Raw genomic sequence first — 26,535 nt, forward strand, 5'->3', positions numbered from 1 at the left:
ACGATATGAATTTAAACTCTAGTAGATATTAGGCCTTCTCTAAGGTGATAACAGTTCTTTTGGTTATTAAAAATGTCAGTGCTATTATTAAAATTTAGGTAAAATAATAAAATTAATTGAATGGTGCTTCTTATTAAAATATTTTACCTTGGTGTGTTAAAATATCCATTAAGAGTCCAGACAAACTCCTCCCTGACGGTTGCCCTGTTTGCTCTCTCTTATCACGCCCCCCCCCACATATACATGCAGGCAAAATATCTATACACGTAAAATAAATTTTAAAAATGAAAATAAAGATAAAAATGAAAAGATTTTTATTGAAACGGTTGCATCAGACAATCTGTAAAAGCGTAAATTATGGGGTGACATTTTTAGGTATTAGAACGTGTGTTGTATAGATCAGGGCAAACATAATCAGGGTTGGTTTGCCCACAACTGTTTTTAATATGTAGTATTTTTTTTTAAAAGCCTGAGTTATTTTTGAACATTCAGTCTCAATTTAGGAGCTAGTAAATGTCGTCCTGTTAGCATCGGCTATTACTTAGTGAGAGGTATCCAAGACTTCAAAGGTGTGACACTTGACAATAACATGCAGTTCCCTACGGACAGCTCTGAGTCACATTTTTTTATAAGTGGTTTCATTACACAGGGAGCTTTTACAACTGGAACTTGTCCTTCACTTAAAAACCACATTTTGCTCCATATCTACAGAAAAACCCTGTCTCGAAAAACAAAAACAAACAAACAAAATTTCACATTTTCATAGACAGCATTGATTTTCTGGAAATGTAAACATCCACATGCATTGGCTAAATTCTACCTGCTCCATCCTCATGTATCCTCTTCCGCACAACATTGTTCTTCCTTTCAGAGGAGTTTTCTGGGGTCTTCCTGCAATGCAGTTTCCCTGCTGGAGCAATGTTCTCTGTGCTTCTTGCATGGCCAGAGCATTGTTTCCTGCGCTTCTCTTGTGGACAACTTTTGATCACAGCAGGGAACCCTCTGGAGTGCATCGTTGAGAGATCCTAGAACACAGGATGCATCCTGTCCGCCTTTATTTTCCTGGGGTCTCCTTCAGTACCAGGCAGAGAATGTTTAGGAAAACAAACTTAAATAGAATTTCCTACCCAAGGAATCAGGGTGTTAAATCCAGTAGCCTTGAGCTCTAGCCGTGCCTCGCTGGCAGGTCCTTCCAGTCATCTTGTGTTACGGGAACATGTACCATGAGATCATACACCAGGTGACTAGTTCAGGTGTCATGGTTATGATCAAGCTTGGAGCTCACACAGGCTATGACTAATTTCACGTTGTACAGGACTGCAGAACTGCCTCTGTGTCTGGATTTCCATAGTACTGTAGCACTAATGCTCGAGGTAATCTCTATGAGCATTTGTAGAGATTAATTGTAAAATTAATATATATGTTATTATTATATTACAGTATCCCTCTGTATTATTTATAAAAGATCTTAGAATCATGACTACTTAAGGCTGAGAATTGCGCCAACAAGGAAATGGATAATAGATAGGAAACTGCTTGCTGGATCCACACCATTTTAAATGATAAGTATTGTTTTCTGATAATCAAGAAAAGATATGTTTGTTGTGTGGTTAATAATTACTATTGGAGCCAAGCATCATGGCATACATCTTTAATCCTAGCACTCTGGAGGCAAAGACAGGTGAATGGCTGTGAGTTACAGGTCAGCCTGGTCTGTGTGGTCAGTTCCATGCCAGCTAGAGCTACATAGTGAAAACTGTCTCAAGTCTCAATAAATACATACATCCATACATACACACACACACATGAAAGAAAGAAAGAAAGAAAGAAAGAAAGAAAGAAAGAAAGAAAGAAAGAAAGAAAGAACTGCTACCATGTTTATTATTTAAGCCTGCGCTAGAAGATTAACATCATTATGATATTTTAACTCTTTGAATCATGAGTCTCTAATTTCATTGTGCCTTTGGCAAGTGATAAACCTTTAAGTGATGGTTAAACAAACCGACACTAGTTTTAAATTAACCACTATTAAAACCTAAGCATTAGTTGCAAGGGTCTCTTTACTAGACATAGAAGAATTTTTTTAAAAAAAAAAGGTGGATATTTGTCCAAATTAAAATTAAAGCATATATCTCCCATATTCTAAATGAACATGTGAGCGTCTCCAGTCATAATTTTATTATCACCATTTTACAGAATAGAGTTTTAATTATGGCCCTTCTATCAGGAGAAGCCGTGTGCTCAGGATTAGGAACTCGCTGCTCTAACTAGTCTTGTTAAAGAATATGGCTTGATGCATCCTGTGCCGAAACTTTTATAAAAACCAATGGACACTTCTAATAACACTTTTCTAATTTCATGGTTCAGTGCACAGTCAGTAAAGATTTAAATAATTCAGAAAGAAAGCCTATTCTCTTTTCTTTATTAGAAGTTTGAGTCAAGCAAATTCTTTGACATTTAATAGGTTTTTAACCCTTTTAATAACTTCTTATAATGAAATTTATTGGCAGTTGTTTTAAAGAAAGGGTTATTATGTTAGTATGAATAGCAGCCAGTAGTTTTTATGATTAGTTTTGAGACCTTGACTCTCTATGACTCAAAGTATGTAAAAGCATAAACGAATGAGGAATGTTAATATTAACTGAATCAGGTGTGCCAAGAAATATACAGACTGTATATAACTGTGTTCGTACAATTATCTAACAGGCTATAAAATTTTGGCAGACAAATATTCGAAACGTAATTGTTTTAGAGGAGCTTAAGGTCACTTACAGAGTCAGACCCTTTAAAGGAACTGAATGAATTATCATTTGCCTGGACTGATTTTTTCCCAGGTTATTAATACCATGCTCGACAGGACAGGATTTCTAGCCTTTTCCTATCTGGGTTTCATGCTATTTCAATGTTTTATAATATATTATTAAAAGGATTATTGGATGGGTTCCATAATAAAAATCTAATTTAAAGCTGTACTTTTCTTCCAATTTCTAATAAGCTGGAAACATACAAAATCTGCCCAGGAAGTTCTTTTATAAAAGCAGAGTGTTAATTCTGCTTCCTGAGATGGGCTTTTGACTGGGTGCCGTGTGTCGCCAGCGATTTAAGAGCTTCCAGATGAACTCTCGTGTCCCCGTTCTGAACTGACGTGAAGAGGTCAACATGCCACTCATATCTCCATTTCTCCCAGCATCCCGTTGACATTCCAGTGGGAAGGAAGAGAGCACAAGTTAATAGGGTCTAAATACAGTGTGGAGTGTTGTGGCGGCTGGCGCAGGCTGCTGCGAACATGCAGATCTGGGTCTGGTCAGTAAGTCACCACTCAGAGAGGACTTCCTGAGTCCTCATCATTCACACTTCCTGGATATTGTTTCAATGCCACAGTCCTCAAAAGCATCCTGAAACTAAGATGCCATTGTTCTACCCTGTCTCTGTGAAAATCAAAGTTCAGGAGGTGTGAACAGGCATGAGCCTTGTGGGATATGCTTTAGACAAGATACTTCTTGGTAAGCAGAGCACCACCCACACTGTAATACACATACAAAAGGCACAGATGGGATCCACAAAAGATCAGCTTCATCCCAAGAGCAGATCTATAGATCCTTATTGTCAGAGTGATACATTTCTGTAGAAACTGCTAATTCGCACGTCTTGGGAAACAGAAGGTAGATCACATGGTCCCCAGATTCTCTAGATGAGATAGAGCATTTCGCCCATGAGCCACTGTGTCCTGCCATGAATTGGAATTATGAAACTGGAGAGGTACAGGAAACCTTTGCTGCTGTATCTTGCATGTTTCCCTGATTTGTGCTAAGCAGAGGAGCCCTGGAGCCTACTGAAGCTTGGTCCAGCTTGACGATGTTGTCAATAGTTTAAAAACCACACTGGGAGACAGTTACTAATTAATCCCATTAGTTTCTCCATGAAGCATTCAGAAATGTGTTTTCTCAATCCAAGTCAAAAACGTTTGATAACTGAATGGTTAGAAGTCATGCACCATAACCTCCTGGCCATAGACATATTGAGCAGGAGACGGGGTATGGCCAAGGTTTGTGGATGAGAAAGATGTACTATGAATCATAATTCCTTTACATACATTATAATTTTGTTGAACCCTCATCAACCTGGTACCCCAAGCAGGCTATAAACCCAGCCTTCACTGCGGCTGTGTACTTTCTCACAGTGGCACCCTAGGCTCTGTGGCCATACGCTGCCCTACTCATTTCAGAGACGGTACCACTGATGCAGCTCTTGGCTGCATGGCTTCCTGATCTGTATCAACAACTCTCCATGAACTATAACTCATCAAAACAGGAATAAAAATAAAATGCCAGCCTAGGCACAACAACGAAGCTAGGTTCAATCTTAGGAATGCCCTCTTCTGCCTCAGTTAATACCTCAGTTTGAGAGAGTCAAAGCAAATATTCCGATTTCTTCTGCTGATTTCCTTATGAAACTCAGCATTCACACACTGTAACTCGTCCGTTGTGTTGTGTTTAGACCGGAAACCGAACTGCCCAGAGCAAAGGTTTCAGTGCAGTTTGCCAGGCACCAAGACCAATGCCTGCCACAGAATAAGGGTAGTAAGAATTTGAAAAGTCCTCCCATTCCCAAAGGTGGAAAAAGAAATGCCAAATAGGTAAGAACTAAGATGGCTGCCTAGCCACAGAGGCAGCTTGATCGGATGAGCAGTGAATCCTAGTAGTTCCTGCTGTGTTTTGAAAGAAAGCAAGAATTCAAAAATACTAAATCTAAAAGCAAATTTGGTCTTGAAAATTTAGAGTTGAAATCCAGTTAATCTAAACTTGAAACTTTATAGATAAAAAGGTTCTATTCTTGCTTTAAAACTCATGGTTTTTGTGGGCAGGAGAGATGGCTCAGTGGTTAAGAGCACTAACTGCTCTTCCAGAGGATCTGGGTTCTATTCCCAGCACCTACATGGCAGTCATAACTGTCTGTAGCTCCAATTCCAGGGAATCTGGTACCTTCATAGATGTGCATGCAGGCAAAACACCAATGCACATAAAATAAAAATAAATCAATCTTAGAAAAATAAAATAAAACTCACATTTTGTTCATCTTTAAGAATTCAGCTTGTGTAGTATTTAGGTATTTTTGTCTCTTTTGACAATTTTAGTGTTCAGAGTCAAACGCCTAATACCAAAATGCTGATACTTGTATAAATTACATATTTGCAAATAATAAATGGAACACACAAGGAGATCACATTAGGATAATTTATTTAATTTGTTTAGACAACAAATAATTAAGCTCTCTCTTGGAAATGCATTTATGAAAATAATAAATAAAATTTGATAATTAAATTTACCCATACATTTGTTCTGGTATACGCATTTACATATTAATTGAATCCTTGGCCAAATATGTAATCAAATTGAGGGCTTAAATAATATCAACATTTACATTCTTTTTGTAGACTCTTAGAGTGTATAATTCCTTAAGGGGAAAAAAAAACCTAAAACTACTTGGCCTTCCAGCCCTGATTAATCATGCAGGGCTGCGTGAACAACCCAAAGCAAGACTCAGAAGCTTTTCTTTAGATGCTAAGAATGTTATATGTTTGATGATGTACGTAAAAGGGGCTGAGAACAAGCACTTGTCACAGCCAAAGCCAAGAGGGTCTCCCCATGGCCCTGGGGAAAGCACTCCACAGCGAAGGATATCAGATGTTGACAGCCAGGGGTAAGAGCAAGAACTTCAGCCTCTTCATGTTCTCTTGCTCCTGCTGGACCAGGCACCAATCCAGGAGTTGCGTGCGTAGACCCCAGAATGCAGCAGCTGGTGAGCCATATTAGCAGACAAGGCTCGAGGCTAGCCCTGCTCCCAAGCTCTGCTCCACAACTGCTGTTCACTTAAATAGCTGGATCTGAGCGAAGGGGGATGAGGTGTCGTCGTTAGAGCTTGCTATGTACAACTGTTTCACTATAGATTGCCTGCTAGAGGCAGACATAATAATAGCTTCCAAAGCTGCCACATTGGACCAGGAAGGATGAAACAGAAGACAGAGGAATGGTGATATACACAACTTTGAACACCAACAGCAAGCCTCCGATGTTCTATGTTATTCTGGAATGCAATCTCAGCACCATTAATCACTCTACAGCTAACATTCTTACAAGGGATTTCTGGGATTAGAGGTAATCCAGCTATGCCAAAATTATGTTTTAGAATTATAGTCTTACATGGGCAACATAGTCCTGTGTTTTTCTTTCCATTTTCAAAGAAAATCAAAGTATGCGCACATATTGAAGTGTGTGTCAAATTTTGTACTTGATGTTGCCCACTTGAACACTGTCTTCAACCCGGAACTTTTCTGGCGTAGGAGAAAAAAAATGTGCCATGCAAGTCCATCACAGAGCAGGGCATCAGGCAAAATGAACGCATGGTATCTACTTTGCTTTCATGATTGATCATAATGGAGCTTCAGATTTCCCTTAATTGGAAAAGGGTTTGAAATAATGTGCAAATAATTCATCATTATATTCTTCCTCCATTATTTTAATTGGCATTTTTACTCCCATACGTATGGAAAATATTACTGTACAACAGCAGCTAGGAAAATTTAAAGAAACAGATCAGATTTGGAAAAGAATGAAATCCAGCCCATTCTCAGATCCAGTGTATTTCCCAAATGATGAGATAAATAGGAAGGTAGAAAGCCAATATAATACTTTTAGCTGAGAAAAAAAATTAAGTGTTCTAAAAGAAAAGAGAGAATGAAACCCCCAAGAATGAGGATGCGCTGTGCCATGTCAACAGCCAAGGCCGTTAGTGCCAGCTGCACCTGACCAAAACATCTCTTCACTGCAGTTCAGGAAATGTGACGAATACCTACTATGTGACTGGATTTTTACTGGACTATTCACAGTGTTGAAGAAAATAGATTCTTTAGTCTATAACCAAGTAGTGTATATCAGTTAAAATTACATCTAACTGCATGCCAAAGATAGCCCTGGTGAAGAAAGTTTAGCAGAGATGATCACATTGAAGACCCTCATGCTAGGATGTTACACAGATCTCCCAGACATCCCAGAATACTGTGTATGGACTCCAGTGTTTTCTCCAGCTCTAATCATCAGCCAACATTTTTACAAGTAGGAGAAAAAGAGAACATGGAAAATTTTTCACTATTAATGAGATTGCACTATGAACTTAAAAGACTGAGGTGCAAGCATGAGATTACACACTCATGGATATATGTACTGGGGAGACACCAAACTGCTTCAGAAAAAGTGAGCAACAGCTTCCAGAGTCAATGGTCCTGCAGACCTTGTCTGGACAGGATTAATCCCCTATCAGCTCACCATGCCTCAGGTGGGTTGACGTCCGAACACCAGTTGCCACCTGCTTCTCATAATCCATGACATTTACATTCTCTCTCTCTCTCTCTCTCTCTCTCTCTCTCTCTCTCTCTCTCTCTCTCTCTGATTTTTCATGGCACACTCTAAAAATGGCAAACCATCTGTAAAAGTGATGTTTCTCCTATAACTGATTAGTCGGGTTCCTTCATGAATTGTGAAAATTACCTTTAGCAGAGTTGAGCAATAGTTTGTGGTTTTGAAAAAACAAAAATATTGGTTTGTACTAACAAGTTGGAAAACATATGAGATGAACAAAGCTAAGCTTCATGACCAAGAAGCCAAAGGGCAGCTGCTCAAGGCTGGAAGTGGGGCCTGCTCAGGAGCTGGGTAACAGTCGGCAGCGTGAAGTGACCCAATGAGAGGCATGCCAGGAAGCAAGAACACAGGCCAGACCTGCATGGCCTTATTCTAGGTTCATCTGGATCTAACCAGTGTTGTGACATGGCTGTTCACACTCATGGAAAGTAGTTTTGCTGCCATACATAGGAAACAGAAACAAAGGCCAGGGCCGGGTTCCTTAGCCTGCCCTCCTGCGTTTTTCCAGGTCCTAATTACATTTCAGACAGATAATAACTAACATCTCGTCTATGTGGAATATTTTTGTCATGCAACAGCAGATAGCGTTAATTAGATTTTTCGGTTCCATGTGTATTTTAAGCTGTCAAGTCCTTCTTTGCCCATTTGTCCATCTAGACTTGTTTCCTTGTCATGAGCACTTTTTAACAAGCCTTCTAACAGGGAACTAAACAAGCCATGGCAATCAACACCAGGACCTCTTGCCTTAGGTTTGGAGCTGCTAGAGAAACGTTCGTTGAAATCCACCGTACTCCTCTTAACACAATATGTTTGACCTCCAGATAATGTTCAGTGCTTTATCCCCTAATATGTTTAATTTTAATCCTGCCGAGACAAAAGTCATTGCGTGAATTACAAGAATGAGTCTCGTTAAGGCTGAAAAGCAGTGACCCAGATAACGTAATGTATTAATATGGAAACCTTGCCATTTTAGAGCCTTGCTTTTGAATCTGTCTGTGTAATCAAGTCACTGAAATGGTCCATCAGTTGGCTAACACCTGTCCATAGGAGTCTGATAACAGTAGTTAGGAGAGCGTTCTGACTCTTCATTAAAAGATTAGACTGAACCAGGGCAGCTGCAGGGAGAGAGGGTCTTGTAGACATGACATGGATACTGCACCCCTGAAATCTCAACAATATGGTTGACTAAGCGGGGCATGAATGCTGGTCTCAGCAGTGAACGTGCCAATAAAAAGGAAGGAAACTCCACAACCCCAGACTTAGATAAAGAGTTGTGGGTAGCTAATGGCTGTTGAGAGAAGACGGATCAGTTTTCTCAAGAGACGACCTCACTGATAGGTTATCCAATCCCCACTGGTCAGCACTAACCATACAAAAGCAACATGAAATGGACTAAGCAGGTTTTATGAACATGCACATTTATATATGTGTGTGTGTTATATATAATAAATACAGAGTGGGGGATGGGAAGAGCTGGGAGAAGGAGGGGAAGAAATGACGTAAGGACAATGTACTTATTATGAAACTCTCAAAAAAATCAGTGGGATTTGTGTAGTAAAAATGGCATACAAAAACATATACAGATACAAATACCATCAAAATTCTAGCACATTCTTTACAGATCTTGGAAGGACATTTTTCTGTTTCACATGGAAAGACAGAAATTCTATAATAGCAAAAGCAATCTGGAATCATCAATGAACTGCTGGAGAGATCATGAGTTCTCACCCAGGTTTAGTTTACCTCAGTCAGGATGGTTTTTGTTCTAATTCCATTTATTTACTGGAAAATTCATTTCAAGATGCATAAAGAGAGATGAGAATTATAAAATATTTTTACATGTCATGTCTACTGTCAAGCTATTTCATGCCTGGCTTGGGGATACTTCAATTTTTATTTATCACAGCAAATAAAAATAAATCAGACTTAAAATAAAAAAAAAATCTAAACTGAGAAAATTTGTTCTTATTGTCTTCTAAAACTTCCTTAAATGATCAGAATTTTTATTTATCACAGCAAATAAAAATAAATATAAATAGAAATAAAAATAAAATAAATAAAAATAAATCAGAGTTAAAATAAAAAAAATCTAAACTGAGAAAATTTGTTCTTATTGTCTTCTAAAACTTCCTTAAATGATCAGAATTAAAACACAGGGTTTAATGGATGCTAAAATCACTAATGATTTTGTAATTTGAATGACACTCTAACAAGCACCAGAATGTTGACATTTTCATCACATAAATATATATAGTTACAATGTGTAAATATAAATTAATAGGGTGTCTACTTGTCAAAACAAAAATATAATTACACTAAGTTGGTCCTGATAGATGTAACATGGTGTTCACCAAGTTACCAAAGTCTGGTTTGGGCTGCTTAGTTGTGGGAATGAGATTAAAATTCAGACTTTGCTCATGCCACTCACTTCTGTTACCACTGAGCTGTACCCAAGCTTTATTTTTTTGGTATTCTTTGGAGTAATGTATATACAAGAATTATTATACTGCAGAGAAAATTAATGTGGATGCAACTTAGTAGGACATCTTACCATCTGCCAGTTACAGAAAAAAAAGTTAGCTGGGCATAATAGCCTGCATAGCACTCAAGAGTCTGAAGAAGGAAGATCATGAATTCCAAGGCAGCCTGGGCTTATGTAGTGCGATCCCTCGTCAAAGCTTAAAAACTAAAATAAAAGAACCTTTCAAGAAGCATGTTTCTGAAAGTGTGTCTATCTGTTCATTTATTTTAGATGCAAGATATTGCGAGCCCCGAAGGAGCTCCGTACGGCTCCCATCCTCAGATTGCAGCCATGAGGCCGAGAGGCCAGCCGACAGACATCAGACAGCAGGCAAGCATGATGCAGCACGGCCAGCTGACCACCATCAACCAGTCCCAGCTGAGTGCACAGTTGGGTTTGAACATGGGAGGAAGCAACGTTCCCCACAACTCCCCTTCTCCCCCTGGGAGCAAGTCTGCAACCCCTTCGCCTTCTAGCTCCGTGCATGAAGACGAGGGCGAAGACACCTCCAAGGTATGATCTGTGTTTGATACTGTCGTTGCACTGTGAGGAGGACATGCTTATATCCTCCCGGTGAGAAACATTGGTGGGAAACATATACTTGGTTAATGACGCATGAGGTTACAAACTAAATTCAACCACACGCTTACCCATGACACTTCTAAGTTCCTTATATGTCCTTTCAATGTATTTACATATAACACAAAGGTTGTTTTTGCTCTTAAAATGTATGGTCTGCATAGTGAATAAGGCTAAATAAATTCTGCTGCACTTGATTTCTGCCGTCGAGCCTACCTTACTGCATACCAGTCCCTGTAGGACCATTTGTCTTCCTCAAACTCCTGAGATGCTGTATAGCTGAGGAAGACCTTGAAATTCTGATGGCCCTGTTTGCACCTCCTGAGTGCTGGGATTAAAAGGGAGCACCACTGTGGAATGCTGGAGATCCAGTTTATGCCAGGAAAGAACCCTACTGAGCTGAGCTTCAGCCACGTTGTGCTGTGAGAATCTAATGTCCTGCAGTTCGTGCAGGGAACGTGAGTGAGGGTCAGAGTGTGTGCTGGGATGTCCTTAGATGACAACCTCAGATCGTCTGACCTGCTCTTCCGCACTAGTGATGGGCAGGATAAAAGATGACTTTGCAGGACAGAGACCTGGGTGCTAATGTTTTGCAGCTCCTTAAGGTTTTATCACTAGATGCCTTTCTTTGAATCATTGAGGGGGAGGATTGCTCTTTTAATGCCCTTGCAGGGAAAATTTTGCTGAGTTCCCCTTTAAATTCCTTTGAAGTTGTTTAAGGAATTGTTCCTTTAAAATATAATACTTTAAAAGGAGAAAAGAAAAATAAATGACTTCACCAAAACCCTGTATGCTTTTTTTTTGCCTGAAAACACCAAACGCTTGCTTTCCCTTCCCTGATTACCAATGAAGCACTGCCCAGATTTAGCCCAGTGAGAAGGCTGTGTGTCTACCGGCTGTGAAAATGCCCACCAGTACACAAGTACTTTCTACTTGCCCTCTTTTTTAAAGATTTATTTTATTTTTGATTATGCATTGGCAGTGGGCGGCCGATGTGCAGGAGAGTTCAGGTACCCAGGAGGCCAGGGGCTTTGGCTCTCACAGGGGCTGTTGCTACAGGCACTTGTGAGCTGCCTTCAGTGTCAAAAACCGAACTTGGTTCTCTGTAAGAGCAGTACAGGCTCTTACCTTCTGCTCCTCCTCTCAAGACTCCTCTTTTATTTGTTTAAGAAGCTTCCTAATAAGTAGTCAGGAGTGTCCGCTGCTCTGTTTTCTTCTCGCCTTCATGAGATTTTGGGGAGGAGTTAAACTGCCAACACAGATAGGCCATGCTACAGGATCTGATTATGCAATTGATTGTCAATGTTTACACTAAACTCTTAATAGTCCAGAGGGATTGTAATCTATAGGTTAATTCAATTTACTGACAGCATTGAAGGTACACTGACAATATTTTCTTACTTCTGAACTCTTGATGCGCTAGTATTTGGGAGTTCTTAATCTCGAAACAATGATACAGTTAGACCCCAAAAATGACTCCACTCTGAGGCCCCTGTGATATACAAACTAGCCAAACCAGAGCTCTCACACACCATCCAGTATTCCCCTGCCTCATACCAGGGCCAGGGCCAGCCAACAAAGACCAAACCAGAAAAACCCAGAATCTGTACCAAGCCTTTCCCCTGTTCTCTCAGCATACCCACAGAGCCTGGTAATTCCTAGCCACAAAACTGCAAGGCATGTGCTGTGTCCTGTGTTACCCGAGTCCTCTCTGTCCCTCAGGGACTCAGATCCCTCCCCAGGTGGCCATGTGCTCAGCTGTGCCTCCTGTTGTTCAGATCTGTGATTGTAAACTTCTCCCTTCCTGGCAGTCATTCTCATGTTTTGCTGACTTCCCAAAGAAAATAAAATCAGATCTCAGGTACAAATCTCAGTGTGTCTGCACACATGTCTGCTTGTCCTACCCTCGTAGTCAGGCCTGCGGTGAGGTCATGTGCATGGACAGCGGTAACTACTAATAGAGGTCTAATTAATCATACATAACTGGGCTCATGAGCGCCTGGACATGAGCTATCTAGATAGGAAAGACAGTTTTCCTAAGAAAATGTCCATTATTCTAATAGTACCCAACAACCAGTAAGCCTGGATCCAAATACGAACACCAGCTGTATGCTTGTAGCCAGAGAGCCATGGGCTCTAGACAGTCACCTAGACAGAAATGATATGTGTTGTGTTTTACCGGGAGATCGATGTTCAGCTCACAGTAACGATCAATTTTTACATCAGGATTATGTCTTTATCAGACTTCCTTCCTGACAATTGAAAATATCAATGCAAAACTTGTAGTAGCGTCTGCTACCAATAAAATGTATACAGGACTTGTCTTAATTACAGCAACATTCTATGCGCTCTGCAGCTTACATGGTGGCTCAGTAGACAGGAAGCTAAAAGTCTTAGAAGCACTTTCTGCCGTTTATTGTTAACCCTTTAGGAGCACAGCTTGTCATTGTCCCAACGCATGAGTTTGTACATTATAAACCTCCATACTGGTGTGAAATTTTACTGGTGAGTTTCCTATCCAGTCACCTGATATCCACATCTCACAAACCTGTATACATCTCTAAGTGGCGGCAAGCCTGTATGGTTCTTAGCAGCGACTCTTGGGCTACTAGTGTGGGGGCAGGGGAGAGGGCTTGAAGAGATGGATTTCTCAACAACAATCCTTTAAAAAAAATGGCTTTTTTTCTTTTACACGTCTCAAGAAAATTCAGCTGCTATTACAATTCTGTATGCCATTGCTCACTGTGGATTCAGAATTCCTCTCCCATTTATTCAACTTACATGTGCTAAACTGCTAGAAAAACCTCTGCTGAAAGTGCCTAGGCATTTTTAATGACAGTTAAGAAAGTTAAACAGCACTTTTTTCCTTTATATGTGTGTGTGTAGGATTTGTGTGCAATGCTGTATGCTACAACAACTCTAGTTAAAAAGTGAAATAGCACTAAGCAAAAAGATCATTGAAATCATTTCTAACAAGTGAACCAAACAGGAATATTGAGTTCCTCCCCAGAGAAAAGCATCTTAGCACACCAGGCTGTCTTTATACAATTACATGTTGATTCCAGTTTATCTAATTGAACAATTAAATGGAATGCCTCTGTTTTGGCAGAAAAAAAGTATTGTAAATACACCGGTAGAATTAATTATCACCTTACAAACACCACCCATGGCTTTGAGAGCTCTGGAGTGGAGTTGACATCTGAGTTACAAATGAAGCCTGCAGAGAAATAGTGAAGACATAGAAACTCAGGCTGTGGCTCCAAGTCTGTAACCCTGTTTTTGTGAGTTAGCAGACTCTTCAAGACACTTAGAATAACTGGCATTGCATGTGTATTTGAATGTAGTTGTTCCTTTAATTATCCATTAAGGATCACAGTAGATATTTTCCTTCCTTTTGCTTTCACTTTTCCATTGAAAACATCCTTTATGTTTATGTGTCTCATAATGATGTATAGTTGGGTGATCTTTGGCTCTGCAATGGAGCCCTTACAGCCCTGACACAGACATCTGGGTCTCCTCAGTGTATTGCTTTCTATTTGCAAAGACGTTTTAAATTACTTGTTCTATCTTCTTTAAAATTTTTATTTTGCTCATCCAATTTTTCTGATTATAAGACTGGAAACTTGGAGTTCTTCTTTCTTTGTTTTTATTAGCTCTTTGAGAGTTTCCTGTAACATGTTTTGGCTATGTTCATGTCTCCAAGCCATCTCTAAACCACTCCCCCTTCCATCTCCACCAGCTTTGTTTCCTTTTTCTTAATCCCTTCAAGACCAATTGTACTCCCAAAATATCCTTGGTTGTGTGGTCTTCCAATGGATTGTGGTGGACTTTCGTCTGTAGCTATGCTCTTAGAGAAAACCAATTCTCTCTTTCCCAGCAGCCAACAAGTGCCAAAGCTCCATGGGTTAAGAGCCAGGTGTATGCCAACTCCTCTTTCCACACTGGGGCATGGGCTAGCACAGGTTTTGTATATGAAAGTTGTAAATTATTTTATGTCTTTACATTGCTATTTAGGTAACTTTTAAGTCTAAATACTTTCCTTCTGATTTATATGTTTAGTTTTTGTTAATGTTCATCTTAATTATATTTTTAAGTCCTTTCACATAAAAAATTTAGAAAATCCCATGTACATTGTTCTAGGTAATTCTTTTTCTTCCAATTTTATGTATATGTACCATTTACATCTAGCATTACTTTGTCTTAGCTTTAAGGTGTTCTTCCGGCATCAGTCTTATTGGAACATGACTACCATAAAGAACCTTTCTGCTGGATATGTTTCTAGGTTGACAGTTACCGCCTTTCAGCTTTTGGAGGCTGTCATGTTATTCTTTTGAGACCAGATTTCTGTTGTTGCTTTTGAGAGCTACTTTCTCCATCTTTCCTTGAAAGTACCCAGACTGTCCTCTCTGATTGGTTTGAAAATATCTTACCTTTGATGTTCTTCAGCGCCAAGGTGATGTATGTGGGCTTCTTCACATCTATCTTGAATTTAATTATCTCTGTACTACATCATTTCAGAAGTATTTCAACCACTTTTTTTTCAGATGGTGCCTCTTGCTCCCTTCTCATTTTGTAATTCTGAGAAGGATTTAATGCTAGGCTTCCTATCTTATCCTCCACACCCCCAACCTGCTGTGTGCAACTTTGTTACCTGCTAGACTAGATTAATTTATTTATATTTATATTTATATCTTAGTTGGCAATTACTTTTTTCATCTATATCTAATCTGAAATTGGAAATGGCAATTTCAAGTATATTAAAAATATATTTTATTTTTCTCACATCTAGACATTTTCTTAGTTATTTAATATTTTCTCATATATTTAGTCCCTTTTATTCATAAATTTGTTGCACACCCTCTGTCTTCATTACGTTTTGATTGCTGTGACAAGACACCATGTCTAAGGCAGTAAATAAAGAGAGAGAGAATCTATGGCCATCATGTCAGGGAGCACAGCAGCAGGCAGGCATGGATCTAGAACAGTAGCTGAGAGCTGACATCCTTAGTTGTAAGTCAGAGGCAGAGAGAGAGAGAGAGAGAGAGAGAAAGAGAGAGAGAGAGAGAGAGAGAGAGAGAGAGAGAGAGAGAGAGAGAGTTAGTTAACCAGGGGTAGTGTGGGCTTTTGAAAACTGAAAAACAAACCTCTATTGAGATTCTTTTATCATTTATGAAAAATAAAACTTGGGTATAAATGTTAGGGAATAAACCTGAGAGATCCACAGAGCAAGTGAAACATGATTTCTGCTCTCAGAACAGAGGTTGAACTCTATTGGTGGTCTTGGAACAATCAGCACCAACAGATCTCCCGAACAGACCCCAGTGACACCCCTAATCCTTCGCAAACAGTTCCGCCAACTGGGCTCACGAGACGGCTCACTTTCCATGCCTATCTGAATTTATTCGCATAGGGAGATTAGATGGCACTGCTAAGAAAGGAGAATGGACGGAAGCAGCAGGGTTTTCACATGTAGAAATGGGACATGAAGACAGTGCTGTGGTGTGCCCCATTTCCGTGGTGAAGTCTTTACAATGTTTACTTGATATGACGAGCGTTATAACTGGAGTTCTGTGCTGTTTGTTCAGCCTATTATGCAGATGGTGCTTGATTAAAATCTATTTTAAACTGCAGCGATTACTGCAAGATAGTGTGCATTAAAGAGCTCTCCTGGCTCCATTAAAAGCTTCGCGACCATGGCAGTTTATTTTAAATATGCTTATAGACATTTCTAACTTCTCCGGAGACGCTTCAATATAAATGACTCTCTTTCCGTGTGTGTGTGTGTGTGTGTGTGTGTGTGTGTGTGTGTGTGTTTGTGTGTGTGTGTGTGTTTACCTTCAGTGTTTTGCATACTAGGCAAGGGCTCCAACACTAAGTCCCACCCCTGACTCTTTCCCTGATATTGCTAAAGTCTTGCATTCTAGATAGGGAAGTATTCTCCAAGCAATATTCTGAGCACATGTTTCCTTTAAATTAAAAGATTATTATTTCCTTGTAATAAGTAAGTTACATGAACCCATTATAACTAAGCAATAATACCTGACAGGAGGTGGCTTGTCAGAAGCCTAAAGATATCGTAGAATTATGATAAATACATCTTTCCCTAAGTAAGATAGAGGAAAGCATGTGCAACATAAAGCTTTTGTGTAATATTTATGAGTAAGATATATGTATTTTGAATGTATTTATTAAATAGTGCTTTAATTGAATATGAGAAAAAAACTCTGTAGGTAAACAGTTCGGCCATGTTGTTAATTGCTATCATTTTCATAAAATTTTTAAATGCACTTCAAATCTTTGCTTTGCAATGATAAACCTTTGCCCATTGCTGTGCAATAGAAGAGCAGGAATATATGGTGAGTCGTTGAAAGACAGCACATAGTGGAAAGGGGGTAATGATTCATAAGACTTCTCATTTTCAGTGGGCCTGTCTTCTTTGGAAGGTGATTTTGTGATCTAAATGGGATACAATGGAAGTGAACTTTACTCTCTAGTTGAGGAACCTTAGTAAGTTGATAAATGCTCTAGAGGAGTGTTCAGTGCGTACTTCTATCTCATCCAGCGTAACAGCCAATAGTCATCAGTGGCTGCTTAGATTTATATTTAGTGAGTGAAGATTAAATGCAAAACCTTTCAACTCTCAGTTGTACGAACTTTATGCTTGTGGTGTATAGTTATATGTTGCGAGTGACTATTCTTTTGACATGGCAGAGAATATACGTATCAGTCTAGAAAGTTCTATGAGACGGGGTATTATGGATTATAGAACCCAGAACTTCTTAGAAAGTTAGTCTAAAATTATAAGCTTTCATCCATAAAGCCAAAATCCAGACAACACCCAGGGACATATTGTAAATCCATTTAGCTAATTTTTTTTCCAGCTCAACCATACTCATTCTTATGTTCATTCTAAATAGTTTGTGGTCAAAAGAGCTGGGTACTTTTCAAAATACAATCCATTACTGGCATGTAAGTGGTTCCAAATTGAAGCAATGCTCCTTTCCGAGTACGCTTTGCATGTGGCCAGTGACTATGTGCTTTTCACATGAGGAACAAAGCTACTGCTAGAAAGTGGCTGTGGGGGTTACCATTCCCTGCTCATTAAGCAGACTCTAAAAGGGTCACTCAATTCTGCATGTTTCTTAAGTATGAAAAGTGGTGACAATACAAACCACGCATCAGAGGACTGTGCCTTGTGTTGCAAGCAAATATCTTGACCAATCACTGCCAAGGTGCTTGAATGCAGAAGACGTCGAGCCATGTCAGGGAATTTTCATTCTATTTTATTCCATCTAAAAAGGAAAGCCATTGTGTCCATGAAATAATCTTTTATGCAGAAAGACTGAACAACATAATAAACAATGCTCTCTGAAATGCATTTTCCTTGCATATCTCTTTCCCCCTTCGTGTGCATCTGTGGTGAACAGTGAGGCACTATGTCAAAGCATCGTGGAGATACATGCAGGCAGTTCTATGAGGAGTCAGAAGATTACAACCCAAGATAGTTTGGATGACCTAGATTAATTATTGAAGGGATGACAGTGAATCTTGATTAATGGGCGGCAAATGGCTATCTCTGAGATGGGTCCTCTCTTATGCCTGTCAGTTTTCAGGCGTGGAAGACAATTCAGAGCAATAGTGGACTGAGTGTGTCTCTAAAGAGAAGGCGTGGCATGCTGGTGACTGAAAGATGGGTTTGCTTCTTAGCCAGAGCAAAAACAAAGATGATGTATTGGTATGAGTGTATGAGTGGCCTTAAGGGCTGGGTGATACCACACCTTCTGGTTCTCAGCTTTCTGTTTCTCAGGAATATCAGATATGTGACCAAAGACTCAGAGGAATACTCCATGGTGCATGGAGTCTCTTGTGCCTTCAGAAAATGGAGGTAGAGATCATAAAATGCTTCCTTCTAGAAACAAAATCTGACATTAAGACAAAATGTACCCTGCTCAACCATACAAACCAAGCTAACAAAGTCTGGAAAACCTCCAGACAGCTAACCGGAAAGGTTTAGGGGTTCCTAGAATTTGCTATGCATTGCTTCAAAATTATTGTCTGCATTACAGTCCATATCACTGAGCCTCTTCTGTTACAGATTGTTCTCTTTAGTCAGTTGTCTTAGTTAGTGTTTCTCTTGCTGTGAAGAGATACCAATATCACAACTCTTATAAAGGAAAGCATTTCATTAAGGTAGCAGCTTACACTGTCGGAGGTTTAGTCTATTATCATCATGATGGGAGCATGGTGGCAAACCAGAAAACATGGTGCTGGCTGCTTCTTGATCAGAAGGCCAAAAAAAAAAAAAAAAAACCAATAGACTCAGAAACTGGGTGGTATCCTGAGCATAGGAAACCTCAAAGCCCACCCCCACAGTGAGACACTTCCTCCAACAAGGCCACACCCACTCCAACAAAGCCACACCTCCTAATAGTGCCACTCCCTATGAACTTATGGGGCCAATTACATTCACACTACCACATTAGTCATCCTAAGAAATAGAATATTATTATGAAACTGAGAGAAAAATTATTATAAGACCAGTTTAAAAATAAAATGATCCTGAATTATTGTGGCTGGAGAAAGGAAATTATTTAAATAGTTTCTGGGAAATCCTTCAATAAAAAAAATTTGTTACATGATAGATTTATCTCTTGGCATTTAATTATCTTCTGGAAAGACGGACATAATTGTCAGTCACAACTATTTCAGTTTGTCCCGTCATTACTATTTTAATTAAGTTCTAAAAGGATATAGGTAATATTCTCTTTGAATAAGCAGTTACTTATCTGTGCATATGTGCATCATTGAAAGATGACTACAGTCAAGATAATTAACACACCCACCACTTTATCTTACCTGGTCATTGATTGTTGTTTTCTTGTTATATTATTTTCTGTTTGTTTTGTTGTTAATGAGGATGTTTACAATATACTGTCAGCATATTTTCAGTGCATACTACAGTATTGCTTACTGGGATGACCTTGCTGCACACCGTACCCGCAGAAGTCACCCACAGTTGAATACTGGTCTCCTTTGGCTACTCCATCTTTAATATTGCTTTTTTTTCTAATATGGTTTCAATTGAAGTAGAATTAAATCTCTCTACCTCTACTTTTCTCCCTCCAGCCTTTCCCAGCTACCCTCCTTCACACCCACCCCATGTCCCCTCCGCTCGCATGTTTATAGCCTCTTTTCCTTTGGTTATTGTTGCATGCATACATGTGTATGTATACGAACGCATATGCACAAAGATATCAATATAACCTGCTGAGTTTTAGAGCTGACCACTCTCCATTGGACAGGTAGTAAGGGGCTCAGCCCTTTGGAGAGATGAAGTCTTCTTCTTCCAGCAGTCCTGGAACTTAGTTGCCTATAGTTGTTTGTCTAGGGGTAGGACCCTGAGAAAATTTTCTCTTTCCACATTAGCACGTCCAATAAATAACCATTGTTCTGGTCTTGTTTATGCAGCTGTTTCTAGGGGGGACTGTTTCATAGAGGACTTCCTGATATTGTGTATCTTTTTTTGTTTTTTTGTAAAAGCAAAGAACCTTTACTCTTACACAAGTTTACAAACTCAAACTCTCCACGGGTCCAATGTATTGGAGTGACCTAAGAACTCTGAACTCAGTTGGGGTTGGCTTTTATAACAACAAAGGTAGGGATGAGGGATTTCTAAGGTTCAGGACCCCGATTGGCAGACATGTGTCTATGGGTGTCCTGGTGAAAAGCGATGCGGTGTGTACTAGCAGGTGATCCTATCTACAGTGGTCGGAACATTGGGAATTTCCTTTGGATGGTCTGTTCCTAGGTGCCGCCAGCTTAGGGCTTTTCCTGAAACCCAGTGCAGCCTGCTCTGGGCCCTACATGGCCTGGGCCCAATTATGTGTGGTCAGGCTGCCCTGGGTCCCACATTGCCCCCTTTTCACAATTACCAATGACGGGACCCAAACATGGGTCCTGCTTGCCTAGGGGCTCAAGGGAGTAGTATTGGGACCTCAATACCATTAGCTTACAGATTTTTTTAGGGCAGTGACATTTGCATCTCTTGCCATTCTTAAAGCCCTGTAACTGTGATATTTGAGTACAGCCACATTATAATCCTGAATGATTTATATAGAAATAATAGTTTAAGGCCATATAATACCTCTTTGGTTCTGCATAAAGAAAGTCGTGTCTTATCTTATTGCAGAGTTACTTTAGTTAATAAGTCTAACAATGGACAATTTGGGGTCTATTTTTTGGTATGTCAATGGGCACTAAAGGTAGCCATTTTGTCCCCCATGCCAGGGAGTTCCCCCTTGTCTCAGCATTTCAACCTATTTTTGGCAGAGATCATGGGATGTTGTGTTCTTTTCTGTAACTACTTCAAGATGACATTGGGGCATTGTTATCAGGGCCCAAGAAGGCTGAAAGGCTAGCCAAAGGTAAGGAGGGAATTCAGGAAATGGGGCATTCATCAGAAGCATCTGTTGATGAGACAGGGAGCGTTCACATCAGCTGGACTGGTCCACATTAGCGTTCAGCAAGTCCAGGGCTCACAGTCATTCAGAGCAGGTTGTAGTCAACAAGTGATGCTTAGATGTGTCTGCCAGCCAAGAGGAAACCTATTGAGATAAGTTTAAACTTATTGAGATAAGCTAAAATTTATGGAATTAAAGGAAAATAATACATTTGAAACTTTTAGACCCATATTGAAATCCATATCACAGAAAAAAAAGCAGATAATGGGTATCTGTAAAACAGCAGCAATAGACTCGTACTTTTGAGTCCTAGCCAAAACTACAGATTTTGGTTAGAAGCATATATCATTTTCTACTGTCCAGAGAGTCAGGTATGGATAGGACAGAGATGTCTTTGGCCTGATTAGAAACATCTTCAAGTCTATACCTAGATGACAACCAAAATAAATGACCCGAACAGTAAGTAGTCATTGCTCTACCAGCTTATCAGAACTATACCATTGAAGGCGAAATAAATCAGAAATATTTTCCATATCTTATTCTATTGTAACCTGTGTTCACATTTTACATCACTTCTGAGACCCTCAAAGCTTATGATCTTTTATAGCCTCAGATCTTTACATATCTTAAAACAATGTCTTTTATGAAGAGTCTTAGTAGCATTAGAAAAAGCAAAGTTTGATTTTATATATATGAAATGAGTTAACAAGCTGGCCATAACCTTGTGGAAGGATCTGGGTACCTGCTGCTGCTAAGCTAACAAAGTTATAGCTAGCCTAGACGTCAATACTATCAGAGATCCCAGAAGGATAAATAAAGTATACCTGAGTAGACTTCTGAATCTATTAAGAATGACAGGGACCAGAGTCCATACACAGTTAGCCATACCCAGGTCTCCACAGCATTGGAGGCAGAAGTATCAGGACAGCAGTCTTACAGTCTAAGCCAGGCCCGTGAGGTGATTTTTTTTTTCTGTGGAAGAGAAACATGAAAAAGACTGACCTTATTTTGTCTAGGCAAAAGTGGTACAATCAATTTGCCAGAATTCTGCTGTTTGTCCACAGTCTAGGCCAGGTCCTGGCTGCAGGTGTTGCACTGGAGCAGCTTGACCAGTGGTCAGCATCGTCATAATCCAGAAACATCATGTTGTCCCATAATCTTCGTTGGAGACCTTGGGTCACTGCTAGGATCTCGGAGTCTCTATCTAATATATAAGTGGACGGCTGAAGGCTCTACAGGGTGGTGGTTCTGGTGCACATGCAGATCTCAGAGAGCCCCCAAATGTTATGCCCAGATCACAGAGTGCCCCCAAACTAAGTAGGAAACTGAATTCTGTATATAAAAGCAAAGAGTCTTTATTCTTACATAGGTTTGCAAATTCGAACTCTCCATTTTCCCAATGTATTGGAGGGATCAGAGAGCCCCAAGCTTAGTTGGCATTGGGTTTTTATAGTAGCAAAGGCGGGTGAGGGATTTCGGTATTATGATTCTTACAAGCTCTTTCCTCCCTCTTCCTCCATGTGCCCTGAGCGATAGATGTAGGAGCTGTTATGTAGATGCATCTGTTGGGGCTGGGTTCCCCATGATTTTTTGATCTCTGTATTGTACAAAGCTATGGTTTTCTGTGCTGGTCTCCATTTGCTGAAAAAAGAGATTCTTTTCATGAGGGGTGGTAACTCCACTTATCCAGGAAAGGTGGTTCACACGCCCAGCTTTAACATTCTACATTGTCAATCTTTTTGACTCTTTTTGTTATTCCTTTTTAAAAGATTGTATTGTTATGAATGTCAATGGGTATTTATAAAGTTAGACATTATAAAAACTATAAAGAATAAAGTCACAAAGATACATTCTATAGTGCAAAGAAATTGCTAGTAAGGTTTCAAATGCTTTTTAAGTAAAACCTGTTCAAGTTTTTTTTCTTTTCCTGCATATTTGCTTATTATCCTAAGTGCTCAAGCAAATCTTTGGGTAATTTCCTGTAACAGGAACCATTTGTACTTACATTCATTCATCCTTCCTGTCAAAGTATTATTTTATATTACTTTATTTACTAGTGCTATAGCAACTGCTAAGTACTTATTGTGTATTTCAGAAACTACCTACGTGCTAGTGTAAGCAAAAGTATACCTGACTCCCACTTGGGCTGGGGAAATAAAGCACAACAACCATGTGCCTATCATTGTATAGTTCGAAGTTTGTTACATGCTGTGGATGGAAATCTAGGTAACTCAAAAAGCGCATTACAAGAGCCTGACCTGAGTTTGAAATATTATTAAGATTTTTCAGATAGTGACAGCAAATAATAGTTGCTTACATGCATGTCAAATCAGGGAAGCCCAGACTTAACAACCATACAACCACAAATGGTGAGAGAAACCTATGGGCTTTTAAGATTCCTAAGGGAAGAGAGTTTGCAGCACAGAACTCTGCCCGGCGACTCCAGAATGGCCATGCATGGGAAGATGAGCCAAAGAAGTGATCCTGAAACCCAGCAAGGCCAGCCAAGTAAGAGAAGAGCCCAGACAGGGCTGGTGTCCTAGCACTAGGAGAGACACACCTTCCCAAGGAACTTGGGTTATCCAGTAAAGACGTTGGTGACTTTATGAAAAGCTGCAAGAATCGGAAGCACCTGGAAGTGTTGGTGAAGGAGAGTGTACAGCCAGGGCAGAAAAGGGCTTTGAGGAGGTGGTTCTAAAGAGGAGTAGATCCAAGCGTGTGTCACCTTGGTGGACAGAAAACGCTTGCTTATTTCTCCTTCCGTCTGCTTATGTGTCAGGTAGTACAATGGAGTTGAGATGTTTTGGCTGAGAGCCGCATCCCATGCCGAGGTCTGTCGGGACACTTGTTCAAAGTTGGTCCATGGGCCACGATATTTGATGACCATCTCTTCTCTCAGAACTGTAGCGGACTCGGCAGTTTCATGGAATCACACCTCGATTATAGACTAGTGTTAATCTAAGTTACCTTGACTTGTTTCGGAACATCGTGTCATTATGGGGCTTTTTGATCTCCCGGAGCTGGCAATTTCAGAGCAGCCAACTCCTTTTTTCTAGCAGAACATTTTAATTGTTCGAGAATTTCACACATGCGTGCAATGTGTCGCAATTAAGTCCCCCATTCTCTCCTCTCTACTTCTTCTCCTCTGGCCTCCCTCACTTTACTTCCTGTCTTAGACACTGTTCTATTGCTGTGAAAAGGTACCATGGTCAAGGAGACTCTTGTAACAGAAAACACTCAGTTGGGAGCTTGTTTACAGTTGCAGAGGTTAGTCATTATCATCACAGCAGAAAGCATGCAAGCAGGCAGGCAGAGATATTCTTGGAGATTTGGTGAGAGTTCTACATCCAGATCTACAGGCAGCAGGGAGACACTCTTGGCTTAGAATGGGCTTTGGAAAGTTTACTCCCAGTGACATGCTTCCTCCAACAAGGCCACACCTCCTAACCTTATACTTCTTTCAAACAGTTATATTCTCTGGTGACTAAAGATTCAAATATATGAACCCAATGGGGTCATTTTCTTCAAACCATCACACCTCTCAACTTTATGTTTTCTTCTTAAGTCCAAAGTGCTACATGTATGTACAAGGATGTGGGACCATGTAGTGGAGCATGGATAGCCAAATCCCTGTAGAAAATCAGCTATCCCCCTTCCAGCCACTATCAATTAGCAATAGCTAATTGTCATCTTAACTGTCATTCTCAGATCTCTGTCTTTCTCAAATGAAAACAAAGCAAAGGATTCACTAAGTCTTCCCTGTTTCTTATTAGTACTTGAGCAAATCTTTTAAACTGGTTTTACATTATCAAAAACAAAAATGATGTTTTTGCATTTCTTTGATGAGTTCATTTTTAAAGTTCCATCAACTGTAGTTGAATAAGCTGTCAAATTTTTAAAATACATAAATATGTACATTACAGTCATCATAAAAATAGATCTGGAACTAGCTTATGGTAGAAAGACGGGAGCTCAGGAAAATTGCTTTAAGAAAGACAACAGAACTGATAGTTAACTAAAGGAAGGAATGAGCACAGGTCTTGTGATATTTCCATAGGACTCTTGACTGAGTATGTGTCCTCTGCACAGTGGGGGTAGTCTTACACACGTGCATCACCAGCATCTTATGTGGATAAGACATACATTAGCCAATGGTAGGAAAAGCACAGAACAACCATAGCCAGTAAGGAGATCTGCTGGGAGATCGTGGAAACAGGATTTAGGTCAGTGGGACAGGCCCTTGTGAACAGGAGTCTTCCCAGGTAGCAACATTATATATTCCTATCAAGTCTCACAACCTTAGAGCTGGAAAGAAATCCTTACCCAAATCCTCATTTTACAGAGATAGATTGAATGACATCATGGTTACTTAGCAACAAATATGCTATTCACTTGCAGGTACCTTAAGCGCACTCAGTGTAGATTTTCTGATTGTGTCAGAATAACAATTTAGATGATCTCAGAGCAGTGAAGAAAAATTGATTCTATTTTTAAATGGAGTAAAATGCTAATCTAGGTTGTTATAGAAATTTCTGGAATCTAGATTTTGGTGGGGGTATCTAATATGTTAGCCATTGGATACTTGTTGCTAGTATAATTTGAAAAGGGATACAATTCCTCTCATTCACTCAAGCATTCATTACCACCACGTGGCTCGTGAAAGGCAAATAGGACAGTGTAGATTATAGAATTTGCCATCAATGCAGAAAGTACTTCTGGATAGTAGTGATCCGGATTCTAGGGTCTGTCCACTCTCAAAACCATAAGCATCGCTAGATTCCCATCCCCAACCACGTCCACTGACCTAAGTTAAAACACACTAGTAGACTTTCTCAGACTTGCTGACCCAATGTTTAAAGTCATAATTAGGAAGCTAAGTTAGAACTCCACAGAAGAAAGCAAGCCCAGTAAGATCCCAAGAAGGTTGCTGCTGTCACAGCTACAGTGACAGAGAGAGGATGAAGGGAGATAAGAAGTAGCATTTAACATAGTAAAGTGCTTGCGGACAAGTGTGAAGACCTGAGTTCAAATCCCCAGAACTCATGTAAAGGCAGACATGTTATCACACTTTTCTAACCCCAGCAATTCTACGGGAAGATGGAAGGCAGAGTTAGGCTCACCCATGGATGCACCAGCTAGGCATGGCATACACAGGTGAAAAAAACACCTCTATGTGGGGGTTGTCTAGGGTGGTATTTTGTGTCTATGTCAAAGAAGAATAGCAATATGATTCGGCCACTGACTTTCTAGTTCCTCCATAACTGTCTTGATTTTTATTTCAGATCAATGGTGGAGAGAAGCGGCCTGCCTCTGATATGGGGAAAAAACCAAAAACTCCCAAAAAAAAGAAGAAGAAGGACCCTAATGAGCCCCAGAAGCCCGTGTCTGCCTACGCTTTGTTCTTTCGAGATACTCAGGCTGCCATCAAGGGCCAAAATCCGAATGCTACTTTTGGTGAAGTCTCTAAGATTGTGGCTTCGATGTGGGATGGCCTCGGAGAAGAGCAGAAACAGGTAAGAAGGCTTTAAAATGGATGGCATCAGCTTGATCACAGACAGTG

The 26,535-nt window shown here is 39.9% G+C and overlaps 1 protein-coding gene across 1 annotated transcript in view; it reads left to right on the forward strand.

Annotated features, from left to right (window-relative positions):
• The window catches only part of Tox (thymocyte selection associated high mobility group box), a 278,126-nt gene that overhangs the window by 223,602 nt on the left and 27,989 nt on the right, over window positions 1-26,535 (forward strand). Inside the window, exons 4-5 of the mRNA XM_075967019.1 lie at window positions 10,168-10,449; window positions 26,258-26,488. Of these exons, the coding sequence (XP_075823134.1) occupies window positions 10,168-10,449; window positions 26,258-26,488 (513 nt within the window). The remainder of the gene's footprint in view (window positions 1-10,167; window positions 10,450-26,257; window positions 26,489-26,535) is intronic.

Source organism: Microtus pennsylvanicus, chromosome 3 (assembly GCF_037038515.1).
Source record: "Microtus pennsylvanicus isolate mMicPen1 chromosome 3, mMicPen1.hap1, whole genome shotgun sequence".
NCBI classification, from domain to species: Eukaryota; Metazoa; Chordata; class Mammalia; order Rodentia; family Cricetidae; genus Microtus; species Microtus pennsylvanicus.